A 25427-nucleotide genomic window follows, 5' to 3' on the forward strand; every position below is an offset into this window, starting at 1 on the left:
TGTTCATTATTAGGTTGTCACTTTTTAATGTTCCATTGGTGGACACTTTTTTCCCCCTCCTTTTTAAAGCAATAATTCACTCAGAAAAAAAAAAGATTATAGACAATTTGCTCATCCTAGTCCTAGGTGTTGTATGATTAACTTTTATAATGAATGAACACATTAGGAGTTTTGAAAACTTCATATATATTTTTAATTATGATCTACTCACCCTTGACTTCTTTTGATTTGTTTTATTTTGTTTAACACAAAAAAAAGATATTTTGAAAAATGTTGGAAAAAATGTAACCATTGACATCCATAGTTTGAAAAACAAATACTACGAAAGTCAATGGTTACAGATTTCCCACATTTTTCAAAATATCTTCTTTTGCTCTGAATAGAATAAAATAGAATCAAAGTTTTTTCATGTTTGGCTCAAATGCCCCTTTAATATAACTCCAATTGTGTTTACCTGTGTTTACCTAAATGAATAAAGACATAAAAATGCAGGATTTGTTAAGGATGAGTAAATTAGGATTTTTTTTTTAGATTACAACCAATTACAACCAATGTGGTTTAGAAAGATTAACAGTAAATGTCTTATCTCTAAGGGAGGGTCTTGAAAACATCATGGTGGTGGTGAAGTCTTTAGGAATGGGTTTCCATCTGCCCGTAGATGGTATCCGCTCCCTGTCACTGGTAAGAATCACTGGAGATCATAAAAGGTTCACAAATCTGTAGACCAGACATTCGCTTGATTCTTTTCATAATTGAGTTATAGAAACGTGTCAGACTTATCATCTTCATTCATTGATTCTAGAATGGTGTGCAAGAACTCTATAATGCGAACAAGAAGATTCTGGAAAGTGCCAAGCATCTTGGGTATGAGGTCATTGACACGCTCAGCATCACCATGGGCCGTTATAAGGAGTTCCTGCAGGGACGATGTGCTTGCCATTTCCATGAGGTAAACTGAAATAGATAAAAACTTAGCTCTTTTAAATGATGATAATATTTTCCATAATAATTATTTTAACTTAATTATTATTAACAATAAGAGGTGAGCATATGAGGCTTTACTTTTTTCAAAATATTTCAGGCCTCAAAGTTTGAGTCGATATTTTAACAGTATATATACACTATTAAAAAGTTTATATATAGCCATCTTGCATAGATACTTGTATTAATTAAAATAAACTATATTCTTTGTTCAAGAAAGAGAACCACTGATTCGGTATAGTGGTTTCACAGAACTTACAAAGCCAAAAACACTTTTTTTTAAGCCTAATTCTGTAAATTTGTATCTGCAATTATATTATTATGTGTGTAATTTATTGCACAGAAGCCATATCTGATTTTTGAATGAAATCATTCTACCAGTCACACTCATTCATATATGGACATAAATCCTGCTAAAAGGGAAGAGAAAAACTCTTTTTTTAGGCTTCCAGTCTCATAAATCTTTTAAAAGAGAAGCCATTTCTGTTTTATTTGACCCTAAAAGTGCCCTGTGGATCAGTTAATGAGTAATTAGCAATTAGACAGGTTTTTATTACCCAATAAAGGGCAGGTTGGGAACAGATGTGCTGGCACACCAAGTATGTGAAGTGGTGGTAGAAACACCAAATCTGCTTGCATCTGGGACTGATATCACCACATCTGACAACAGGCCAGCAGATTTGCACCAGACTAACCACACGACACTGAACATCAGGGTGCTTGCTTAAGTTATAAAGCAGCATTTCTCAATCGTGGTTTACTTGCTTATATTTAACACACCTGATTTAGATGAGCAGCTGGTTAGATGAGCGCCGTGCAAACTACAAATAGAATAAAACACAATATACATCTTACAGACTGAAACTGAATTTTAATGAAACATAACCATAACATTTAAGTGAAATCATGGCAGAATATGGTGTGGAGTCTACTTTGCAGGGGATTTATTGTCAAATTAGATTAAAAAAAAATACATAAAAAGAGAAACATGAGATCAGGATTGATAAATGGTGTTTTAAAGGAACTATTCCTTGATTTTTTTGGTCATTTGTGCACTTTTACAATGTTGTTTAGTGCTCAGAGGCAACAAGATCTTAACTATTGTGTCTTCTAGAACAGGGAGCTAATAAGAATTTTCAATTTAAAGAGGATCTAAAACTGAAGTGAGGTAAAGGCTTCTTCCCACACAAAGAGAGAGATAACGTTATTTGCTTACATGATCAAAATCTTTCATTCCTTGCCTACGGAGTACAACTCATTTTACAGATTGATATTGAATACCATAATAAGTCGGGAAGCTCTGATCAGGATTTATCCAGCCGATACCGAGTACCGATTCCTTGTCATGGTGATCGGCTGATACAGAGTACCGATTGCAATGCTTGAAGCTAATATTACATAAAGCATATTTTCCCTCTGTGTAAGATGCTTAAGTGGAGCTTTCTCCTTACCCAAGATGATAAACTAAGGATGCTGCATACAATCCTACAGCATATAATCTTAAACATGTCTCTTATAACTATTTAGCGTGGACAGAAGCAGCTTTGCAGAAAATAATAGATGATATACTTGAGAGTCGTGGATCTTAGAGGTCATACGGTTGGACACAAGTTGGGGCTGATTGCTCCGCTCACGCCACAGCAGCTCAAATCTGGATATATAAGGGTTGCAACTAAGAGACCATCACTTGATCAAGTTGTGCCAATAAACTGTAAAACTGTATACCTATAGCTGCTGTGATGCATACGTAGCAATCGTTTACACCCCCAAGCATCATTTACCTCCTCACATGTGATGCTATCAGTATAATCCAGTGCATCTGCCTGTAAACTCATTAACAAACACTTACAATTAGTTCATGTGATCGGTCAGATTGGCGAGTACCGATAGAGTCATTAACTGTGATTATCAGCCGATCGATCGGTGCATCTCTAATAACTCTGAAAACTGGACTGACACAGTTTCAGTTTACTAGAGCTTCTGTTAAGCTGCTTTGACACAATCTACATTGTAAAAGTGCTTTAAAAATCAAAGAATTTATTTATTATATTCATTAATAATAATAATTATATACAATCATATAATAATATGTATTTAATTAATTAATTATTAAGAATTTAATGATAAACAGTACCATGGGCTCTGAATTATGTATTTTATTGTCATCCTTTCTAGAGCAGTGAGATATTGGCAAGCAGACTATTAAACAGTTTGCATGGAATTCCTCTTTCACAAATTACTGCACATGCATTACACTAATAAAATGTATATCTAGAGAGTTCAGATGCAAACACCTCTAAGTTCCATCAGAGATTTTCTTCTGAAATTAGGATTTTCCCCAGGCTCCTATTTGCATGTTCGGTAATTTCACTTGTATGGAAAAGAATAGTTTTTTTGTATGGTCTTTAACATGAAATAACTGAACACAAAGACAACAGATTGAGAAAAAATGCTTATTTTAGAAGAACATTTCAATAATAAAACTTTTGTTTTACATTTGAACTCTTCATATATACATTTGCATTGCAATATGCTAAGTATATTGTCTGTATATTGTCTATATCATAGAGTATAGACATAATCAACAACTTTCAATGCTTTAATTTAAGTGTTGATTACTATGCTTCATTGGATTTTCAATATTTATAATAATAATAATAATTATTATTATTATTATAATATTAACTTCATATTATTATTATTATTATTATTATTATTATTATTATTATTATTATTATTGTTATTATTATTAACTTTAAATAAAAGTTTTTTTTTTAATTGTTGCAAAAAGTTTACATCACAAAACAGGGAACAATCAACGCAAGGCATGTTTACCATTAAAATAAATTAAATAAATTAAAATTGTTACAACTGCAACAAGGAGCAAGGAGCAGTACAAAAGACCTACATCAAACGAAAAACAAACCATTATAACAATAAATATTCTGAAAATGAAGTACAGAGAGCTTCAGTTATTTTACTTTGGTTGTAGTATTTGAAGCTTTGAGCCAATTTCTCTACCTCAGGAAGAAAACATCTAAAAGAGGGTCTGCACTTTCCCCACTTACAACAATGAATATGATATTTGCCTATTAGTAAAATAAAGTTCACAACATCAGAGAAAGAAAAATGTAAATCACCTTTGTAAAATAAAATAAAATATCCTCTAGAACAATAGGGGGGACTGAAATCATCTTTAATGAAAGCTAAGTATGGATGTCAAACCAGAATTTAAAAGTAAATCCACAAGAAAAAAAAAAAACGTGATCTAGTGTTTCTGGAAAATTTAAGCAGAAGCTACACTTTTTTTACATCTTTTTTGAATAAACTCATTCGCATGATATATTCCAAATAAAATTGTGTGATGAGTTTCCTTAACCCTAGGTGCTACAGGATATTTAAGATAAAAGGCTTTAAATAAAAGTTTGTATGATTGTAATCCACCTCTTAAATGTATAGTTTGTTTCCTGCATGCCTTATACCTTGAATAAAGACTTTATTAAATTCCCTATCTCGAAAAAATACCTGAAAGAAATCCTCCTGGAACCAATGTAGCCGGAAAATCAATTGGAAGATTCTAAAGAGCTCAAATGTGACTGAGATGCGTGACCTTGAAGATCATATTACGCTGTTTGCAGGTCTATAAGCTTCCCTTTCCAACTGCTGCTTCCCAAAGAAAGCTGAAGATTTTGAGGGTGGGTGGAAAAAGCGGGAGTCTGGCCGATGAACAAACGGGCCCTCAAGAGCACGAAGATCCATCATGTCAACCTGACGTGTCCTACCAAGTAAAGGGACCAGTGAACGCTGTGTACTCTGAGATCCTCCTCAGCAGGATATGTTTCAATCACGCCATCATTGGGACCATTCGCCAACATTAAGACAATTAGCGGCCGGTGACGCTAAGCTGTGCGTGTTTTTCAAAGTGTGTGTGTAGCTGGTAATATGAGAAAAATGTGTATATAAGGGCTAAACCGATTGGTCCAAGTCAACTTAAACATATGCTGGATCAAAGTGTTAAATTGAAGGACGATTTAGGTAGGTGTCTGTTTGTGCAGGTGTGCAACGGGATCCAGATGGACAAGGGGTGTAAGGGTGTACAATGGGACCCCCTGAAGCCCTGCCGAAATGACTTTGGCAGCTGCGGCTTAAGAGCAGGCAGTGACTGCGGTGCATCAGTCGCGCAGCCCCTTCAAACAGCCTCGCAAAAACCTTGCGACAACACTCGTGCAACGTTCCTACAATGCTGCTACTGCTGAACCACAGGCTGAAATGTTCCCAATATGTTTGGGGAACGTTAGGCGGCTGCTGTGGAGTGCCTTTGATGTCACCCTGCCTCACATTGTCACTTTTATGGAAGCTCGGGCAACGTTTTGAAGTCTAGCTTTACACCCCCCTCCTTTTCCTACACATGCCAGGTTCGCAAGTATTGATGAAGTATTTTCTATGCCAAAGGTCTTATGAAGCATATTGTATGATATAGTTATGTTCCTCACACATATTTCTACATTTATTTTTCTACCCGTGCTTTCCAGTGCCTTTAATAATAATCTGTGTAAGATGTTGTAAAAGCTGTTTACATGAAAGAGGATATTTATACTGTTCTGGTGGTGATATTGTTGCTGGGTTTATGCTTAATTGCTGGAATGCATGAAAATGTTTCATTTGTCCATCATTTACGTTAAACAGGAAATAGTTTGTGGAAAGAACAAATTAGCAGGATTTATTTAAAATATCCCATGAAAAAAAGTCTCTTCCCACCAGTTGTTATGAGCTCGGTATGAGCATGAACGTTATTTCCACTTGAGATGATTTCAGATGAAACCATGTGTTGACCTGTTAAGATTCCGCGTCTTGTGATAACTCTTGATGTGTCAGAATTTTAGGTTTATTGAAAATGTTTTAGATGTTTATGAAGGGCTGTCTCATGATATTTGTCTGGTTGCCGCAGCATATGCATGAAATATATGATTCCATCAACGTGAAATGTCACTTAACATATCGAAAAATTAAAAAAATTTATATTTTTATAATTTAAATGCATTGATTTGATGAAATTTTCAAATGGTTGCTTGTTTTTAATTTAATTTTACAGTTTAGGTAATGTTATTAGGAGAAAAACGACATTTGCCATGCTGTGTGTTCTATTCCCTTGCTCAAAATCTATTTAATTAGCTTATAAGTAGATAATAAGCATTGTCATGCTTATGACAATATAATTACATGTTCTAATAACAATTTGCTAACATTAGATGGTATATTTTTAATCATTATTTTGATTCTAATTATCTTAGCCCTATTTCTGTACCACTTAGTAATACAAGTACACCATCATCGACACAAAAATAGAAATCTGTTTTGTTTTTCTAAGCTTTTAACTCGTTTTATTTACTCCAAATCAGAAGTGTTTTGTTGTAAGCAATATGAATCTATATAAAGAACCAAACTAAAGTTTGTTATTAATTACTTGTGGTGAACATATGCACATAACATTGATGATGTGCTCATATTTTATATATTTGTGCCTGTGCGTTTTTAGTTTGTTTTGTTAATTATAAAATCTACATTTAGCGTTACAGTCTTTTTTGTTTCGTAATTAAAGTATTAATGCCGTGTTTATAGAAATTACATGAGATATCAGTTTTAAATAACTTCTCTTTTAAAAGAAAGAAAGAAATGTTAACAATGATAAGGTTTGAGTATTTCCACCTGACGCAGCAGGTAATTAATACACGCTTACAACACGCTATCCCTTAAGAGCATTTTCTGATACATTTCTCGTCGATAAAGAGAGACCGAGGAAGCTGGTATAACTTATTATTCTTATCACAAATTTATATATCGCAAAACGCAACATAAACACAAGTAGGTTAACGAATTGTAAATCTGTGTCCGAATTGCTGGCAATTATTGAAACCAGTTTGTGCGTTTTAAAGTTATCGTATATTTAAAACAATGCGGTAGTTAACTTTTTGGCTTTTACATGTTTCAGTATGCCTGTTAAAGCGTCTTTGTTGGTTTATCTGATGTCCTGTCTTTATTTTTAACCTTGTTTTCAAAAAATATGTCACCTATAAAGTTAAATGAGGTCAGTTAAGTCATTTTCATCCTTAACACGGTCTTTTAAATCTCATAAAGCTAAAGTGAAGCTGGTGAACGACTGATTCTTTCTTCCCATCACTGTGTTCGCTTTGCGCTCTCTCACCGGACACCACGCCAAGATTGCTCTTTCCAATCAGCGTTGAGAACAGTCGTGTCTTTTGAATATTAATGAATGGTTACACCAATCACAACGTGGGTTCGTTTCACAGAAGAGTGTTTAGTTGCGCGTTCTCCATCAGCAGCATAAAACTTTGTGTCTATTAGAGTTTGCGCTCATGGCGAAGGTGACTTGCTGGTGGTTGGACGTTACCTGCGTCTTGATGGATTCTTAAAACGGAGACTTAAAAGCGTCGTTTGTGGATTACAGGTGCTACATATTAGATGCAGTGGACCGGCATGAATCGTCTTTGTCAAAACGTTCAGTTCGGGACTTGTTAAATGAAGTGGACATGGATAATACCGGTTGTGGGATACATGCAGTTCATCATTTATTCCTTATATGGCTCTCCGTTTACCCTTTGTGCTCTCAGGGAAGTTGGATGTAAGTATTCCACGCGCTGTCTTGTTTTAACTATCAAATTATGTTTGAATAAATTGTTTGAAAATTGTCTCCTTTTCCTCGGGCCTGGTTATGGCATTTCAATCCAGGCCGACAGGAGAGGAGAACCGCTTCTGATCTTTGTGTCACACTGCTCCGCATCACAGGTGGTTGGGCATCACATCTGTAGGAGTGCCCGAGAAGTTGGGTTGCGCGCATTTGCCCCTGTCGCACAAGCAGAAGGAGCTGTGCGCGCGCAAACCGCATCTTCTACCGAGCGTTAAAGAGGGCGCGCGCCTGGGCATCACCGAGTGCCAAACTCAGTTCAGACACGAACGCTGGAACTGCTCGACCCGACGGGACCCGAACGTGTTCGGCTACGAGCTCACGAGCGGTATGCATACAATGTCTCACATTTACGTTTTGTTTTAACTTTATTTAAAATCTGGAGTTAATTTTATTAACGATAACAAATAGTATGACCGGCAGATTTAAAAGATCATGAGGAGAAAAATCACTTAGGTCGGGCAGGCTTTCTAAACGTTTTCAATAGTACTAATACAATATTTTTTTATATAATATAGCCTAACATAGGCTAATATATAATATAATATAACATAATATAATATAATATAATATAATTTAAAACATTAATGTCATGAATAATCATTTAAGAAATGTTATCAAACATAAATTTTTATATTTAAAAAACTCTTAAATACTTAAAAATTAAGTCTTGTATATTGACAAATACGATGTTTAATGTGCAAAATTAGTCAGGCTGTTCAAAGGGATGGTAGTCTCCTTTTATTAAAGCTATAAATGTAGAAAACATGTTAGTGGAAAACATTTTTGTGGTTATTAGACGCTTCAGAAACATTAATGACTATATTATTGGCCATAACACATCTGTATTCAAGTAATTATGTATTTTATACACTTAAAAATGTGTTGTTGTAACAAAATTGGTGGTTCAAATATGGAAAAATATAACCATTGGGTTTAAAAGTGTTATTTACATTTAATTATAAAAATGAAACCAATGTTGGGTTTGTCCATATTTTGCACAAGGTTGGGTTACAAGAACCCATCATTTTTATAGAGTGTAATAAGAGATAACTTTGTAATTACTTAAAGCATCTGGGTGTACGTGATTTATTTATTTTTTATGATTTTTTTTTTTTTTTTTTTGGTTTGTTTGTACCAACTTTTGTTAGACTGTTTTGTTTTTAAATACAGATTCATGTTTTGATCAGACTAGATGATTTGATTCTGGGAACAGCAGTGATGCACATCTGTTTTCTGTTAACCATTTCTATACTTAATGTACTATGCTTTTTAGTTGGCCCTGAATTGAATGCATGCAGGATTAGATTGATTACGAAGCAAAAAGTCAACCTGCAACTTGTTTCTTGATTTTTGTAAATCCCTTCCTTAGATTGCCCCCAAGTTTCTGTCACAGAGCGATTCAAACACAAGCACATTTTGAGTTTAAACCAAATCTGATGTACTGTCCGTCTGATTTCTTCCAGTGACAACCTGGCTTTAGACCAGTTTTGTAGATATCCCAATATTATATCTAAAATTAATTTTAAAAACCTTCACAAATGCAAGTTTGTTATTCTTTTCATTTCTATTCTATACTATTATATTCTGTTTACATCTCTATTTTATTGTATTTTATTCTGTTCTATTCTATTATATTCTGCTATATTCTGCTCTGTTCTATCCTGTTCTGTTCTATTCCATTCTGTTCTGTTCTGATCTATTTTATTCTATTCTGTTCTTATCTCTTCTATTTTGATCTGTTCTGTTCCATTTACTTTCTGCTGTAAATGTTGAGGTTATCTCTCTTAAAATTAATAGAGAACTGAAAATTAAAGTAAAAAATTTAACCAAAAGTTCTAAACTATATTTAATCAAAAATGATCTCTGTGTAATGGTTTTGTAACAAGTTTGCTCCCAATTTCCTAATTAAAACTATATATTTTCAATGAGATATGCATTCAATTTAGATATAAATTCATGTATTTACTGTAGTCATCTTTAACTGCAGTCTTTGAAATGTGCATCAGTCATTTAAATAATAGAGACTGAAATTACGATTATTTTCATTCAGTTTTTTATATAACATCATCTGTTTTTATACTAAGAAATCTCTCAGCCAAACACGTTTGCTCATTTTTTCATGCATGACTGTAAAAAACTTTCCCAGACTCCTCTGCCCTGATGCTGCTGCACTGACACACTTTTCCACAAATGTCCTGCTGTGCATCTTGCATTCCCATATCTTCTGGTTCTTCCACATTTGCAAGTACTTGACCAGTATTGGCATCTTGCTTAAATTATCTTTACTGATTTTTTTTTTAAGGGACTAAAGAGACAGCGTTCATCCATGCAGTAATGGCTGCCGGCCTGGTTCATGCAGTCACCCGCTCTTGCAGTGCAGGAAATATGACAGAGTGTTCATGTGACACAAGCCTGTTGGGCAGCGGGTCGCCCACCGAGGGCTGGCATTGGGGCGGCTGCTCTGATGACATCGCCTTCGGGACTTCATTCAGCCGCCGCTTTATTGACAGTGCAGCGAAAAACACCTCGACCCGTGGTGAGGAGGCCCTGCTCATTATGAAGCAGCATAACAGTGAGGCTGGGAGACAGGTGGGTGACAGAACTAACCTTTCTTATGTGCATTGTTAGAAGTACATGCAGTTGAAGTCCAAACTATTAGCCCACCTGAGAATTTTCTTTTCCTTTTTAAATATTTCCCAAGAGCAAGGAATTGTTCGCAGTATTTCCGATAATATTTTTTCTTCTGGAAAAAGTCTTTATTTCCACTAGAATAAAAGCGTTTTTATCATTTAAAAAGTATTTTAAGGTTAATATTATTAGTCCCTCTTATGCAATATACACCATTGCTATACAATGACTTGCTTAATCACCCTAACTTGCCTAATTAAGCCTTTAAATTGCAATTTAAGCTGAATACTAGTATATTGAAAAATATCAAGTCAAATATTATCAGGAAATTCATTAGAAATTAGTTATTAAAACTATTAGGTTTAGAAATGTGTCTTTTTATAAAATAGTAATTGTGGATAAATTAATAATTATAATAATTCAGGAGGGCTAATAACTATATAGCAACTATATGTTGAAAGAAATGAGACACACTTCCAGACGCACTATTAGTTCCATGGGAATTTAAAAAAAAAACACACTTCAATAATAAAACTCATGGACTGAAATCAGCAAAGCTCTGATATGAATCTTAACATTCCAAAGTTTATTTGTAACAAAAAAGTTGAACAAATGGACAATACCTTATATAACGTTTTTCACCAAGACAATCTACAAACCCTCAAAGTATTGCAAATGATGTTATCAGTTTGCTATGCTTTGTGGAAGTGTGTGGTCATTACTGAGCTGATACGTTTTCCGTATCATAGTAACATCCGCTGTTAATAGCTTTCTTAACCTATCTACATTGATTTATTAAGCATTTATTACTATTTGCATTTTCTTTACCTCTTACAAACCATTGTGAGGGATAGAAACTAAAACAATGGTCCCAACGTATGTACTGTTGTATATTTTTTATTCCTATAGCTTCTGAGAATCCAAAAAGAGACACATATTGATAAATAATGTTATGATAACTGTTTTAACATTAAATTATGATTATGTTACCTCTTGTTATAGTTTGATAACAAGCAGGAAATGTTTATGGGCCAACGACGTGACCACATTGAAGTGGTCTATTGTTGTTATTTGCATTTTATTTACAGCTTTGGTCCGCTCTAGCTTATTTGAAAGCACTGTATAAATGTAATAACTAAACTTTGAACTCCTTTAAGGATTATGAGAACTTCTTTAGAGCTTATAAACATAATTTTTAAATGAACAATAATTTTCACTGACACACAGAGAGATAAAGAGAAACACTAAATGCGTCTCAAATGGCACATTATACGCTATGTACTTCTGCACTGACACACTTAACAGCATAGTATACAAATGTTGTGTCGTGCCAAATGGAACACTAACGTTTTTTTCTTACTAAGCGGAAATTCGAACCGTTTCCCTGATGACGTTTGACGGTTGCCAAATTAGCTAAATAAATGACCAAACAACCAAATAACCCATGCCATGAGTATAATCGCATTCACTATTGGGAGGCGGTTTAATCACTTTCGTTTGCTTTCACAATCCAAAATAAATAAACAAATCCAATGTCAGTGCCAAAAGTTCCACCTTTTATTCTTTATAGAATTTCAGTGTGTTTGCACTACTTAAACTTTTTATACTACAAAATGTGGTAGAATAGTGCATAAGTATGCAATTTGGGATGCACCTATTATTTTTGTTCAGATTTAGAGGGCCACATCATCACGCTGAACCATGGATTTGCATTTGCTTTCAAGAACGACAGCAAAATAACCTGAAAACGCTCTGAAATCAGTGATGTGCTTCTCTATATTGATGCTAATTCAGTCTAATCTAGAAAATATGAAATGTGTGACATGTCCATCCGGCCACATTCATCCAGACAGCATTCCTGCGACTTTCCTAACACATTTAGGTGAATCATTATCTTATAGCCTATTTAGAAAAGCCTCATCTCAAAAAAAAAAAAAAAAAAAGTACTATTTATAGTCCGGCGTAAGTTTTTCAAGCAAATAAACAAACTTGCATTCTCACTGAATGTATTTAGCATGTGAATTATGTCCAGAAAATGAGTCTTTGACATTTCAAAACAAGCACATAAGAGCAGAAATGGTAATGGGCTGCTTGGGCGCTAACAATTTGTCGATCAAATGAGTTACATCTCCACACATGTTCTGGATTAATCTAAAAAGCTGATGATTTGCACCGAATTCCACAGCCTTGACTGAAGAGCACTTGTAAGTGTTTGGAGACCTTAAACTGAGGCTCTGGTTGGAAACCACAGAGGAGCGTTTAAGCAAGACAGAATTCCCCTCAAGTCAGCGAAGGGCTGCCATAATTCTTCACCCAAACGAATGCTTCTACTTTACGAGAGTCATCAGCTCACAAAATACTCTTTCCGCTTTCATGATGCTGAACATGAAGAGAGCACATCAAAAATCCATCCATAAAATTTATACAGTCCTTCAGAATGGGCTTTAAACCCAACCAAGGTTAACTCTCCTGCCGATTTGCATTAGTTCCGCGTTTTTCCCTGAAATACAGGAAGTCTGTCAAAATAAATCGGCAAATTGTTGGAAGACAGAATTTGTGCTCAATGTCTGCATGCTTATTTTCTTACATTGTCTAGAAAAAACAAGCTGCTCTCCAGATCTCATGCTCTCCGTGTCCTGTTCCTCTGCAGGCGGTGGCCAAAACAATGTTGACAGACTGCCGCTGTCATGGCGTATCGGGTTCATGTGCGGTAAAGACGTGTTGGCGCACAATGGCTGCATTTGAGCGTGTGGGCGCCTACCTGAAGGATCGCTATGAAACCAGCGTTCATGTTGTGGACCGTTCCAAACGTAAGGTGCGACGCAAGGATAAAGAGCAACGCCATGTGCCTATCACCAAAGATGAGTTAATCTTCTTCAACAAATCGCCCAATTATTGCTTGGAGGACCGGCGGCTGGGCGTGACGGGGACCAGGGGCCGCAAGTGTAACAGAACTTCGGCCGGGCCCGACGGCTGCAACCTGCTGTGCTGCGGACGGGGATACAACACACATGTGGTGCGACATGTAGAGCGCTGCGAGTGTAAGTTCGTCTGGTGCTGTTATGTTCGCTGCAGACGCTGCGAGACAATGAATGACATGCACACCTGCAAGTAAAGCAGCGACTTCGGGCGAGGTTGAAGGATCTCGTGAGAGGAAATGGACCTTCTTTGTGCTGTCAGCCTATACAAACAAGCATGTTGACGAAATATCCAACCGGCAATACGTAGCTGAATCCATAAAGAAATGGTATAATCCTTTTTTAAGTACACATGCATAACTCTTCCCATGGGTTTCCATTGGGAGTCAAGCCATTTTGTATATAATGACTGTGGAATAAACTGGAGCATAAAGGGAATTCAAATACTGGGAATTGCAGAGGAAAAGTGTAAATACTTTAGATAACTCTGTTTGGATTTTTTACTGAAGGCATGTTCGGATAAAGAGTTAGCTGACCTTAAAATGAAAAGTTTGTCAAAATTAGTCTTTCCAACTCACCTCTTCACTTTTTCCCAACCCAAATCTTCATTAAAAAATTATTAAAAGTAGGATCACTCAAACATTTCGTAAATAAAAACTATTATTCAATTCAGTCATTATTCAATTAAAGTTCCGAGCAGTTCCTATTATTTAATTAAAGTTCCAAGCAGCTTTACAAAAGGTGTTCATCATTAAATTACAGTCAAAATCAGAAAATATAAACCGCTTAAAGGTGAGTGACAGAATTTTCATTTGATGGCAAACTAACCCTACAACGATCAATTCTAGTGGGAATTGTGTTGATAATATGCCAAGATATTTTTGATATAATGTTTTATAGGTTCCAAATAAGAAATCATTGAATAAATAATACCCAAAGAATGCTTTCTGCAGTTTTGGCATTATATTTTCATGATTTATATGTACATATTCAATTCTGAACAATGGATATATGTGATTACGCCTTATTTCTGAGACTGAAAAAACAGAAAAAAGTTTTTCAGAGACATTCTTTTAAGGCGTAAATGCATATGCTGAAGAAACAAAAACAATTAAGCTTGGATATTAATTGTAGTGTCATTGATTTGAGATATATATGAATGGTTAAGATGCAAAAACCTAAAAATGCCATCTGAAAATTGCCTTCTAATATTAGCATTTTTTTGTGTGACTTGATTCAGTAATTTCACTTTTATGGCAAAGAAGAGAATATGTCTATCGCTTTTAACATGAAATAACTCAACATAAACATAAAAATGCTCATTCTAGAAGCAAATTACAGATGGCACTTAGAGGTTTTGAATCTGAACTCTTCATATTTCAAATTACAAATCAAGGTTTCCACTTTGTATTTCTTGTGAGCGTTATGTGAGTCTCGTTTCCTCTTTAGCGCTAATCCCCCATGCACACAGACCTCTGAAAGCGTAATGCTTTGCTAGAAGTAACAGAGTTGTGCCAAATACCATGGCTGTATTCTCTTTAAAGACCCTTAAATGCTAATGCAAGTGGCTCTTTTATGCAGCCACATTCCAAGCAACAGGACGGTGACAATTTACAGCAGTGTTCGCAGAACATATCAGAGATCTTCTCTCGTGTGACAGACGAATAAAAAAACAAGTTCTATGACTTCTTGCACATGCTAGCAAATCTATTAAATCGGTGGAAAATCTCACTCATGTTGGGTTTCGTGATTTTACTCTGAATGTCTGCTTGTTCATTCTCATGTGGTTGTATTTACCGCTGAGTGGATGTTGCATCAAGCTTTCTTAAAAACAGTTTTTTTTTCTGTCCAAGTGAAATCACTTTAGATTATTGTCTACATTGGCTCTCAATAAATAACTCCCTTTTGGAAATATTTTCGTTATTTTAACCTAAAGTGTTTAACACCATCGCTATCTGTAAATGTCTTCATTCTTCTGTCCAGATTCTCTGATTTTCTTCTATTCAGATTCTTCTATTCAGAAGCCGACTTTCAGCACTGGAAACATGGTGTCAAGTCATCCTCGCGAGACAAACCAGGCGAATGGAATCCACGTGGACGCATCTGTTCTCTCAGACTTAGCCAAAAACTCAGGTGTCTGGCAACCTCCCGCCTTCCTCAGTGCCTTCATTCTCTTTAGTATGTTTTTTTAAAGGTTAAATCATACGCAAAATGACACAATTTGTCAAATTTAATCTGCTGTACTTCAATATTGCCTTTTCAGGTTTGGTTCCGCTATCCCTAATGAGCTGCAACTGTGTTTCTTGTGGTTTGGTAAGGAAAAAAAAGCAACTCGACAACTGTTAAAACAAAGACAAATATTTCCGCAGATGAAATTCAATCGCATAATGAATGGAAGAATATATTTATACTTAACTGTGATCATTCCATTTTTTTTACTCAGTTTGCTTAACCCAGGACGTTTTTTTAAAGCTGTTCCATGCAATGTTTTACATTCCTTTAATCAAAGCTAGATCTTTTTTCCTTCGACTACAATGTGTTCAATTTTTTAGTGTGTGCACTGTCAAGTCAAAACTGAATGCATCGCAGTGGGTGGTGCGACCACATGCACAATACACTACGTGAAGTTTCATAAATTTATTTCGAGTGGAGCATGTGATATGATTGAGCACGACTGGCTGCTCCTCTGTAATCAGTAATAATCCAATCAGAGTGATCCTAGTTTACAATAAATGGATCGTTTTCTCCCTACCGCTCTATCTAGGCTTTGGAAGAATCTCCCCTTCCACCCCATCTCCTCCTTTTTTCTCCCTTTTCCAAGGGGGGATCTTGAGACCTACCTTATCTCAGACCCCCTTATATGCTTATTGACCGGGCAGGAGCCTTGGGCTCAAGTATCTCCAAGCTCAGGGTTCTCTCCCGGGACAGCATGCCAAACCTGCTATAAATGCTCAGCATATCTAAGTGGGAATCCTTTGAATGAATATCATTCAGTATGGGGGCATGCAAGAGATCTGCAGATCTATCAAGACATTTGAGCTGCCCATTACAGAAGGACAGCGCTCCTTCTCATACTTTAGCCTCCACATCAAAGTTCCTGAAAGCAATGAAGGTCAAGGTGCTCCAGGATTGGCCAGCCCAGTCACCAGACATGAACATTATTGAGCATGTCTAGGGTAAAATAAAGAAGGAGGCATTGACGATGAATCCAAAGAATCTTGATAAATTCTGGGAGTCCTGCAAGAACACTTTCTTTGCCGTTCCAGATGACTTTATTAATACTTTATTTGGCCTTTGCCTTTCATATAAGCATCTATTGACATTACATTATCAACTAGTAGTCAAGTTATTATTTGTTAACTCCCTTTTGAAAATATTTTCTCATGCTATTTTAACATAAGGTGTTTCTTACCATCATTATCTATCATTATCTTCACTCTTTTGTCCAGATTTTTTCTTTTATCCAGATTTTACATTCTATACAGGAGCAGACTTTCAGCACTGGAAACATGGTGGAAGGAAATCTTTATTCTAAACTGTAATCAGTCAATTTTTTGACTCAGTTTGCTTAACCCGGGAGTTTTTTGAGGCCCTTCCGTGCAATACTTTACATTCCTTTAATCAAAGCTAACAGATCTTTTTTTCTTTGCACTAAAATGTATTCAATTTTTCAGTGTGTGCGCTATCGAGTCAAGACTCTGAATGCATCGCAGTGGGTGGTTTGACCACATGCACAATATGCTTTGGATGTAAATTCAATCCATGCTGGCCTTTGCAGAACAGGGTCATCGCTCATCCTGATCATCGTTCGTCTTTTGTCTCAATGTGTGAATGATCAGTTATGTCCATCCAAGCGTAGCACTGCATCCGAAGCCAAGAGTCACGCTTATTTTTTTTTCCACTTGCCCATTCCTGCACGCTCTATGAGTGGTGCCATGCTCTGTTCGCCTTCCCAGAAGTCTGTAGGGGCTCATGGCTGCGTCTGGTTGTGTTGGTTAAGGCCTGAGGCGTTTTGGATTGGCGGCACTGTTTTCCTGCCAATGACTGTTGCTTAAATGTCGACAATTCCCACAACAACTGCTGCAGAGTCAAAGTTAAGATTCTGCACACGTCCTGTAGTGCTCGCTCGGCTTTAATTCATTCTGTATGTTTGCTTTGATTCTTTTTTTTTTCTCTTATCACACCATACTGCTCTGGAATGATTGTTTAAAGTGATTTACCATACAAGTCTTTGTGATTGTATATGAAATGGGCGTTTTTTTCTCATGTATAGATCAGAGGAATTTGAACAGAATAAATCTGTTCATATACATAAAGGTGTCTGCCTCCATCTGGTGGAGTCACTGTGCCCTGCCAGACAGGACTACAAAGAGGAGACTCAAAACATTGTCATGTAATCATTACAAAAACACTGATGTTTTATTAAAATGAAGGTTACATTTTACAATAAGGTATTCTCTAAATGTTAGTTAATGTGTTTAATAGAATGAACAAGCAATGCACAATACATTTATTACAGCATTTGTTCATGTTAGTTAATAAAAATTCAATTGGTCATTGTTTGTTTTTTTTTGTACAAATTATTTCTTACTGTTATTTTAGTTTGCATATCACAACAGATTACACATTTACAATAATAATCATGTAGACACAACAAACATTATTCACACTATTCTCTCTCCCATCAACCCATTCCCTTGAAAAAGCTCAAATTAATCAAACAAGAACTAAAAACAAACAAACAAAACAGGAAAAAAAACAAGAAAAAAACTCAAACAAAAAAAAAAAAAAAAAAAACAAGAAAAAAAAACTCAAACAAAAAAAAATAAAACAAAAAAAATCAAGAACTAAAAAAAGCAAAAAAACAAAAGAAGAACAAACAAACAAAACAGGAAAAAACAAGAAAAAAAACTCAAACAAGTAAAACACACCCAAACAAAACAAGAAAAAAAAACTTTCCCCTACTTCCTTCTAACTTTCACATGGTACATTAGGAAGTCAATAAACGGTCTCCAGATATCTTCAAACACATTTTGTTTCTTTAGCACAATGTACGTGATCTCTTCCACTGACATATGTGACGCCATTTCTTTAATCCCTTTTTCAATTCTAAATTTTTCCATTTAAGAGCCATAATACATTTAGCTTGTGAGATAAACATTGAATCTGACCTCTTTGCTTTGTAAGAGAGGACTGACATGATATATACCCATAAAAATCTTAGGATCCAATGGTAATTTCCTTAAGAAAATTCGGTCAATCATTTTAATAACACCTTGCCAAAAGTGTTTCACTTTCACACATTCCCATATACAGTGGCACAATGTTACCTCAATACACTTTATACAGGTATCTGGAACATTATCGTTTAACTTGTGCAATGTAGCAGGACTTATAGTGCATTAACTAATGCTAACAAACATGATTTTGGATTTTAATAAGGCATTATTAAATGTTGAACTATGATTTATAAATGAAGTATCGTTCATACTTAGTTCATGTTAGTAAATACATAATGAAACCTTTTTGTAAAGTGTGACCAAAAATAACATTGTTGTGAGAAAAAGTTAACCAAAATAATTTTTTTTAAAGTATATGGCGAAATATGTGTTTCTATTTTGTAAGATGGTTTAAATAAGCATCTAATATTCTTAGTTTTTGAATGTGTTTGTACTCTTGAACATCTTGATTAGTTGGATCAGGTGTGTTTAATTAGTGTTGGAGCGAAACACAGCTGAGTTTAAGACCTATGCCTTACAGGGTTAAACCCAGAACGGATTAGCTTTAAAACCTACATCATCAGATCATTGTGTGCTCAATTAAGTTTTCTGCTTTGCTAATCATATTATGTCTGTGCTGCTTGTGGTTCACACGTTTTATTGATATCATTGTGTGTTATGTTTTAGTAAGTTATGCTGTATCTTTCTACATACCATTATGTGCTTTCTCTTCATTCATGTTTTTCAGGGAATTGTGCTTTGTATGCTGATTAAAGAACAGACGGAAGCATGAAATCTCACCTAGGCTATATAACCGACAGGTTAACACAGTGTTCTATTATGTGCTGCTGTTGCTCAGGTATGTTTTGTCTGTGATATTTACACTACACAACACACACAGTTTGAGTGGATTAATGTGCCATTAACCTCAACAACCAATGCATTTAGCCACTAAATAATATTGCCATCTTACTCTATAAAAGTTCAATGGGTTCCATACAATTGATTTATGTTTGGAATTGAGTTCACTTAATAGTTTTTACAAATTTAAGTGGATTGAGCATAAAGCAATTAAGTTGTCTACCTAAAAATGTCAAACGTAATTTTTTTTAGTTTAACATGGCAAAAACATCACTTAACATCTAACGTACACTATAGAAACACCTTCAAAATGATGACCCAAGCAAGATTAAAAAGTCCAAAATTCTAAAATGTACCTTCAAAATGTGTCTGAGTACAAAAGACATGTGTAAATTTGCTTTCTAATCACCATCAAATGGTTTGTTTTTCATAAAAAAGATGTCTATTTAAATACAGCCTTTTAACATAATAAAAAATATGTGCATACATATACGAAGATACAAAAATGTGGATTTTGAATTTATTTGTTCTTGTGCTTAAAATAAAATTAGAACAACAATAAGATATCCTTTTTTTTTTAAAGGACACTGAACTGAACCAAACTAAACTAAACTGAACTTTGAAAGCTGGATTGACTTTCAGTTTACTACAACTTCTAAGCTGTTTTGACACAATCTAGTCTGGTTTTATTCACTTCTAATAACGTTTAGCTATATATAAAACTGCTTGATGCTACAAACTTTATGTTCTTATACTTTATTAGTATTTAATGCATTGAGCACACTGGTAATTGTAATACTTTGAACATTTATTGGCATGTTATTCCTAGTCATTTATTCAATAGTAAGTCCACAATCACAGAAAACAGCTTTCATCAACAACAACAAAAAAAAAGCTGAATAAAGAAACTTCATGCACAACTTCCTTTGCAAATCAAGTAGAAAATTACAAATCAGTCTAACGTTGATGCATAAATTATATTCATGAAAACCATTTCTCTGAAATACTACTTTAGCTGTCTAGCTTTATAATAAATTTGCCTTTGTAGGCCTACGTTATTGCAATAAATATGTTTGGGTCTGTGGAAATGTGCTGTTGTTCCTCTACCGGATCAAAGCCAAATGCATAAATACGATGTTCAGGAATCAAATCAGAAAGCAATCCCTATCGTGAACAAACAATTCTTGTGGTTAGCAGGCCTGCGTTCACTTTCCATGTTATCATATTGCTGCACATTGTGTTTTTGTGCGGTCGGGGTGTCAATTGCAGTTAAAATGGGTAAATACATGTTTAATTTTTTATAGCTGTTTGGATAAGAACATTTAAAATGAGCATTTAATTAGATGTTTCATGGTAGATTAGACAAGTAGGTGCTCATGGTCATTTGAATTAGTTTTCATAAGCGGTTGTTAAAAGGCAGCCAAAATATGTGTGTAAGTCTTAAAACAAGACACTGTATGCACTCTCATGATTATAAAACACTAACCAGACCATGGGCAAATATATGCACACACACATGCGGTCTGGAAGGAATTTCTTAGTAAGTTCTGGAACTATGAAAGGAAATTCATGATGCAGCAGACATGCAGGAAATGTGTGTGTGTGTTAGGGTATCTTCACCTGACCACTTGGCTTATTTATGAGTGAGGACATCCTGTGATTCTTCTGCCTTCAGCTCTATTTGTTTAGAACACACATACACAACAGTTTTCAATGCTCCTGGAAATCGACCAGCTTCTTCCCATCTGTCTCGATGGTCACTTACAATCAAAAAAAGTCAGCGAAATCTTTTCTTTATAGTAAATCGTAAATGACGACACAGTGGCTAGCATAGTCACCTCACAGCAAGAAGGTCACTGATTCAAGTCCCAGCTGGACCAGTTGGCTTTTTATGCGTAGCTTGCATGTTCTCCCCTTGTTGGCATGGGTTTCCTTTGGGTGCTTCGGTTTCCCCCACAGTCCAAAGATATGTTCTATAGGTGATTTGAATAAACTAAATTGGCTAGATTTTAAACTAGATTTAAATCTTCTTGAGAAATGATATTGTCCCCCCAAAAGCAAAACCCATCATCTGTTTATTATATTTTACAAATTTTAAATAATAAATAACAGCTTTTGCTTTTTACAGTGTTGTAACATAGTGGGTACAAACTAATATGAATGAATGATCACACATCTGATGTCCTATAAACAAGATTTTTAGATGTTTGTTTGAACATATTGTAAGCAGTTATTTTTCTGATGCTCCCACACTCTCAGAAAAAAAGGTCACTGGAGTACCTTTTCAAAAGCTACAAATTTTAATACCTCAAGTGTACATATTAGTACCTAAAAAGTACAAAAGTGTTCCACTTAAAATGTTTAGGTACTAATACATACTTTTGAGGTACCAATATGTACCTTTCATGTCCAAACATGTACCTCTGGAAAAGGTGCCACCCCAGTGACAGCTCGCGTACCTTTATTTCTGAGAGTGCAGGGATAGAGTTCCACTCCTGTGCTGCTGTAATTGAAAAGGCACCCTGACCAAAGGAACTTTTCCACAGTGGACAATACAGTCTCCTCTGGCTGCCCCTCGTGTTGCTTTCATTAAAAGAAGAAAAGAAAAAAATATAATAAAGCAGTGTTTCTCAACCATGTTCCTGGAGGACCACCAGCTCTGCATATTTCCCATGTCTCTTTAACCAAACACACCTGATTCAGATCATCAGCTCATTAGCAGTGATTGAAAGAACATGCAGTTTGAAAACATGCAGTGTTGGTGGTCCTTTATGAACATGGTTGAGAAACACAGCAATAACTATTCCAAAAGTAATTATATTATTATATATTATTAATAAGGGAAAATGTATCATAAAATAAAACATTTATATCCTAAGCAATACTAATCAAGTGCACCTTGTTGTCTCAGATCATTCTAATCACATAGTCAATGGGTTACTTCTTTTTTTACAGCTCATTGAAAGCCTATTTATGTGTAATGTGAAACAGATTTATGGATGCGCCTGGCATTTTAGAGGAAGGTGTCGCTCTCTGACTCTCGTGATGTTTTCATACAGGAAAGAGAGAGAGAGAGGGATTGTTGAAAAGGCAGAAGGCCAACTTGTGTGGCCACAGTCTGGTGAAGGACCTCAGAGAGCCAGAAAGAAGAAACTGAAAGTGTAATCATCATGCCGTTCCTTCTAGACGTCGTCTGTGGAGGTTTGATTCTGCTGCTGGGAACTGAGATCCTCTGGGTGGCTGGTGCACAGGTGAGATGCACACATATTTATGTAACGTGAATGTTTATTTGTGACTTTATATTACTTTTAGAGCAAGGTAAGACATTGTTTATTAAATATATGTGCACTTAGGAGGTTTGTACTAATTAGAAATGTAATATGTCTTAGTCAAAAGCTTGCTATGCTATATTTTTGTCCTGTTAACATTTATATAATAGTGTAGAAGCTGGCACAGATGAACATAAACATCCAGTTTGCTTTAATATCAATCTTCACTTCCCTACAGGGATATTTTTGCTACAAATGTTTACATTTTAGAGTAAAAATGTAGTAAATGTGGCACTTTAAGAGTTACTCACTCAGAAATTCCCTGATTTGACATGTATTGTTTAACATGCACTCGGGAATGCTGGGTAAAATAATCCCTAGAATGTCATTGGCCAGGCGCAAAGTCATGAACGAATCAGGTTAATCTCCTCGGAAAATCAGCGACAGGTGTCAAGATTCAATGTGATTTTCCTACTTTTCTAGTTTTGGGATATGCAGTATGAAAGAGAGCACATTTGTTTGCATTCTGTTGTTGTTGTGATTATTAATATCCCTTGTACATATGTGTGTGATTGTGTCTGTTTTCAGAAGCGCTGTGATAAGGATATCACGATGGTAACTAAATCCAAGTGTCATTCCTGCTCCTTATCACATTTAGCGAAGTGTCCCAATGGATACGCTAAGATGCCACCAGGCACAAGCGATAGGGACTGCAGGTACATATTCGTGTTTGTGTGTGTGTGCATGGTTTTGTTTGCTTCACGAGAACCAGAGGTGTCTACTTAGACAGTAAAATCTCTAATCAGTGATGAAGATTACAGAATGTCATTAGCTATGCTTCCATGCATTTATTTTTTTCATGCACATGTTGGATAGAAAAAAATATGATGTGCATAAAATCCTAAAATGGGCTTTAAAATGTTTTCAAATAGGGTGGGTCATTTTTGGTAAGAGTTTACTCACAGTCTTTGTATACAAATAATAAAACTCAATGGAAGAAGACACCCTTACTATATGCTTGTACTGTACAGTGCTTAAAAATCATCATACCCTGTGAAAATACATACCTTCACTCACATTCCCCCCTGCTTTCATAACACCTACAGGATAAAGCTAGAGAAAGGCACAGAAGGTTGCAAAGTTATTCGGAATATGAATTGGTTTCAGGCTGGATGACAAATTAAGTAATTATTTCAAAGGGGTGTGATGATTTTCTATATGCACTTTTTTATATAAACAAAAAACACACAGAGTCAGTAATTGAATCTCTCTATGTGTGTTTAGGTATTATGTCACACCTGTTTTTTCTATCTCGGGCTGTTCGTTTAATTGCTTCAAAGAAGTGGTGGAGCCCCAGTGCTGTCGAGGTTATTGGGGCAATGACTGCATGGGTAAGTTTAAGGTCTTTGAAGCAGAATTTCTGGGTTAGAATCCATTTCAAGTGTTCCATAGAAAACGTTTGACATCTGAAACCAGTTGGACATGGTCCACAAGTGACAAATTTGGCACATTTCATTTGGTGGTATTTCCGTCATTCAATGGGGGAAGATGCGCTGAGGGAATATTTTGATGGGAAGAGATGGACAGGAACTGTTCTGATGCCACCGCTAACAAATCTGAAACACAAACAGGACGGGAACTTCCCCTTTTGGGGAACAAAGTGTGAAAACATTATTATTATTGTTATTTCTGCACAAGAAAATGCAGGGTTCCACACAATTCATTCATGTTGTGCCAACACAAATTGATTAGACAAAGTTATCCTAAGAAATTTAAGTGGATTGAACATGAAACAAGTAAGTTGTCCCTAAAAAATATTAATTGTGTTGTTTTAGCAAACTTTAAATAAGTAGTTTGAACAAGCAGCAAAATAATTGTTTGGTGTGTACACAGTAAAAAATGCTGGGTTTTACACAATCGATTTGTGTTGGCACAACATGAAGAAATTAAGTTAACTTATCAGTTTTTGAAAATTTAAGTGGATTGAATATAAAACAATCAAGTTATCCCAAAAGTTTGTATTGTTTCAGCTCATTTTATTGAAGTAGTTTGAACAAGCATCAAAATCATCTTGATCGAGTGTATACTGTAATAAATGATGGCTTCCACACAATTCCTTCATGTTATCTCAACACAAAACGATTAAGTTAATTTAATTGTTTTTACAAATTAAAGTTAATTGAACTTAGAACAATTAAAGAGTTCACACTTAGCTGATAATCAATAAAGTGTATTTGGCATGCTGTCCCGGGAGAGAGCCCTGAGCTTGTAATATCCTCGAGCCTGGGGCTCCCTCCCGTTAGAAGGGCGAGAGGGGAGTACGAGCTCAGGTAGATCTCGAGAACTCCCCTGCATGTCACTGTGAGAAGTGTAAACTAAGGTTGTATGGGGTGATAATTTGGTTTAGTCGATTAGCTGTGGTTTCTGTTTTTGGACGGTGGGAGGAAACCGGGGAACCCGAGGGAAACCCACGCGAACACGGGGAGAACATGTGCACTCCACACAGAAACACCAACCAGCCCGATAAGTTTGACCAGCGTGTTCTTGCTGTGAGGCAACAGTGCTGGCCACTAGGCCACCGTGTCACCCTATCGGAAAAGGGGGAGGAAGTAGGGGTGGAAGGGGGGCGGAGCTTCAAGACAAAGATAACTGGAGTGAAAAACTCAGATTATTTATAATGCTTCCGTAATCATCTAATTGGGCAGATTATGGAGCTAAAAAGGAGCCAGCCGTTTTCATCATAAGCAAGTGATCCTCTCGAAAGTAGTTTATGAATAAACCACACTTAAGTTTTCCCAAAAAAATCAAGAATTGGGTTGTTTCAACTCATAAATAAGTAGTTTGA

General features: G+C 35.7%; 3 protein-coding genes across 7 annotated transcripts in view; all 3 read left to right on the forward strand.

The window, feature by feature from the left end:
- The window catches only part of cped1 (cadherin-like and PC-esterase domain containing 1), an 89741-nt gene extending 82599 nt beyond the window's left edge, over positions 1-7142 (forward strand). Inside the window, exons 19-21 of the mRNA XM_068220747.2 lie at positions 594-681; positions 803-949; positions 4620-7142. Of these exons, the coding sequence (XP_068076848.1) occupies positions 594-681; positions 803-949; positions 4620-4859 (475 nt within the window). The 3' untranslated portion in view covers positions 4860-7142. The remainder of the gene's footprint in view (positions 1-593; positions 682-802; positions 950-4619) is intronic.
- A 275-nt stretch (positions 7143-7417) lies between these two features.
- wnt16 (wingless-type MMTV integration site family, member 16) lies at positions 7418-13430 on the forward strand. The gene is made up of 4 exons (NM_001100046.1): positions 7418-7621; positions 7786-8012; positions 9990-10276; positions 12966-13430. The coding sequence occupies exons 1-4, from the start codon at positions 7530-7532 to the stop codon at positions 13428-13430; spliced, it is 1071 nt and encodes a 356-aa protein (NP_001093516.1). The 5' UTR covers positions 7418-7529.
- Positions 13431-22384: 8954 nt separating this feature from the next.
- The window catches only part of stab2 (stabilin 2), a 41748-nt gene continuing 38705 nt past the window's right edge, over positions 22385-25427 (forward strand). For 4 of the 5 annotated variants that reach the window (XR_012401618.1, XM_017355051.3, XM_073946400.1 and 1 more), the window contains exons 1-3: positions 22427-22564; positions 23171-23298; positions 23867-23973. Coding sequence is in view for 4 of the 5 variants with exons in the window: in XM_017355051.3 (XP_017210540.1) it covers positions 22484-22564; positions 23171-23298; positions 23867-23973 (316 nt within the window). In the remaining variant the exon portion in view is untranslated. 5 annotated transcript variants of the gene reach the window in all.

Source organism: Danio rerio, chromosome 4 (assembly GCF_049306965.1).
Source record: "Danio rerio strain Tuebingen ecotype United States chromosome 4, GRCz12tu, whole genome shotgun sequence".
In the NCBI taxonomy this organism is placed as follows: Eukaryota; Metazoa; Chordata; class Actinopteri; order Cypriniformes; family Danionidae; genus Danio; species Danio rerio.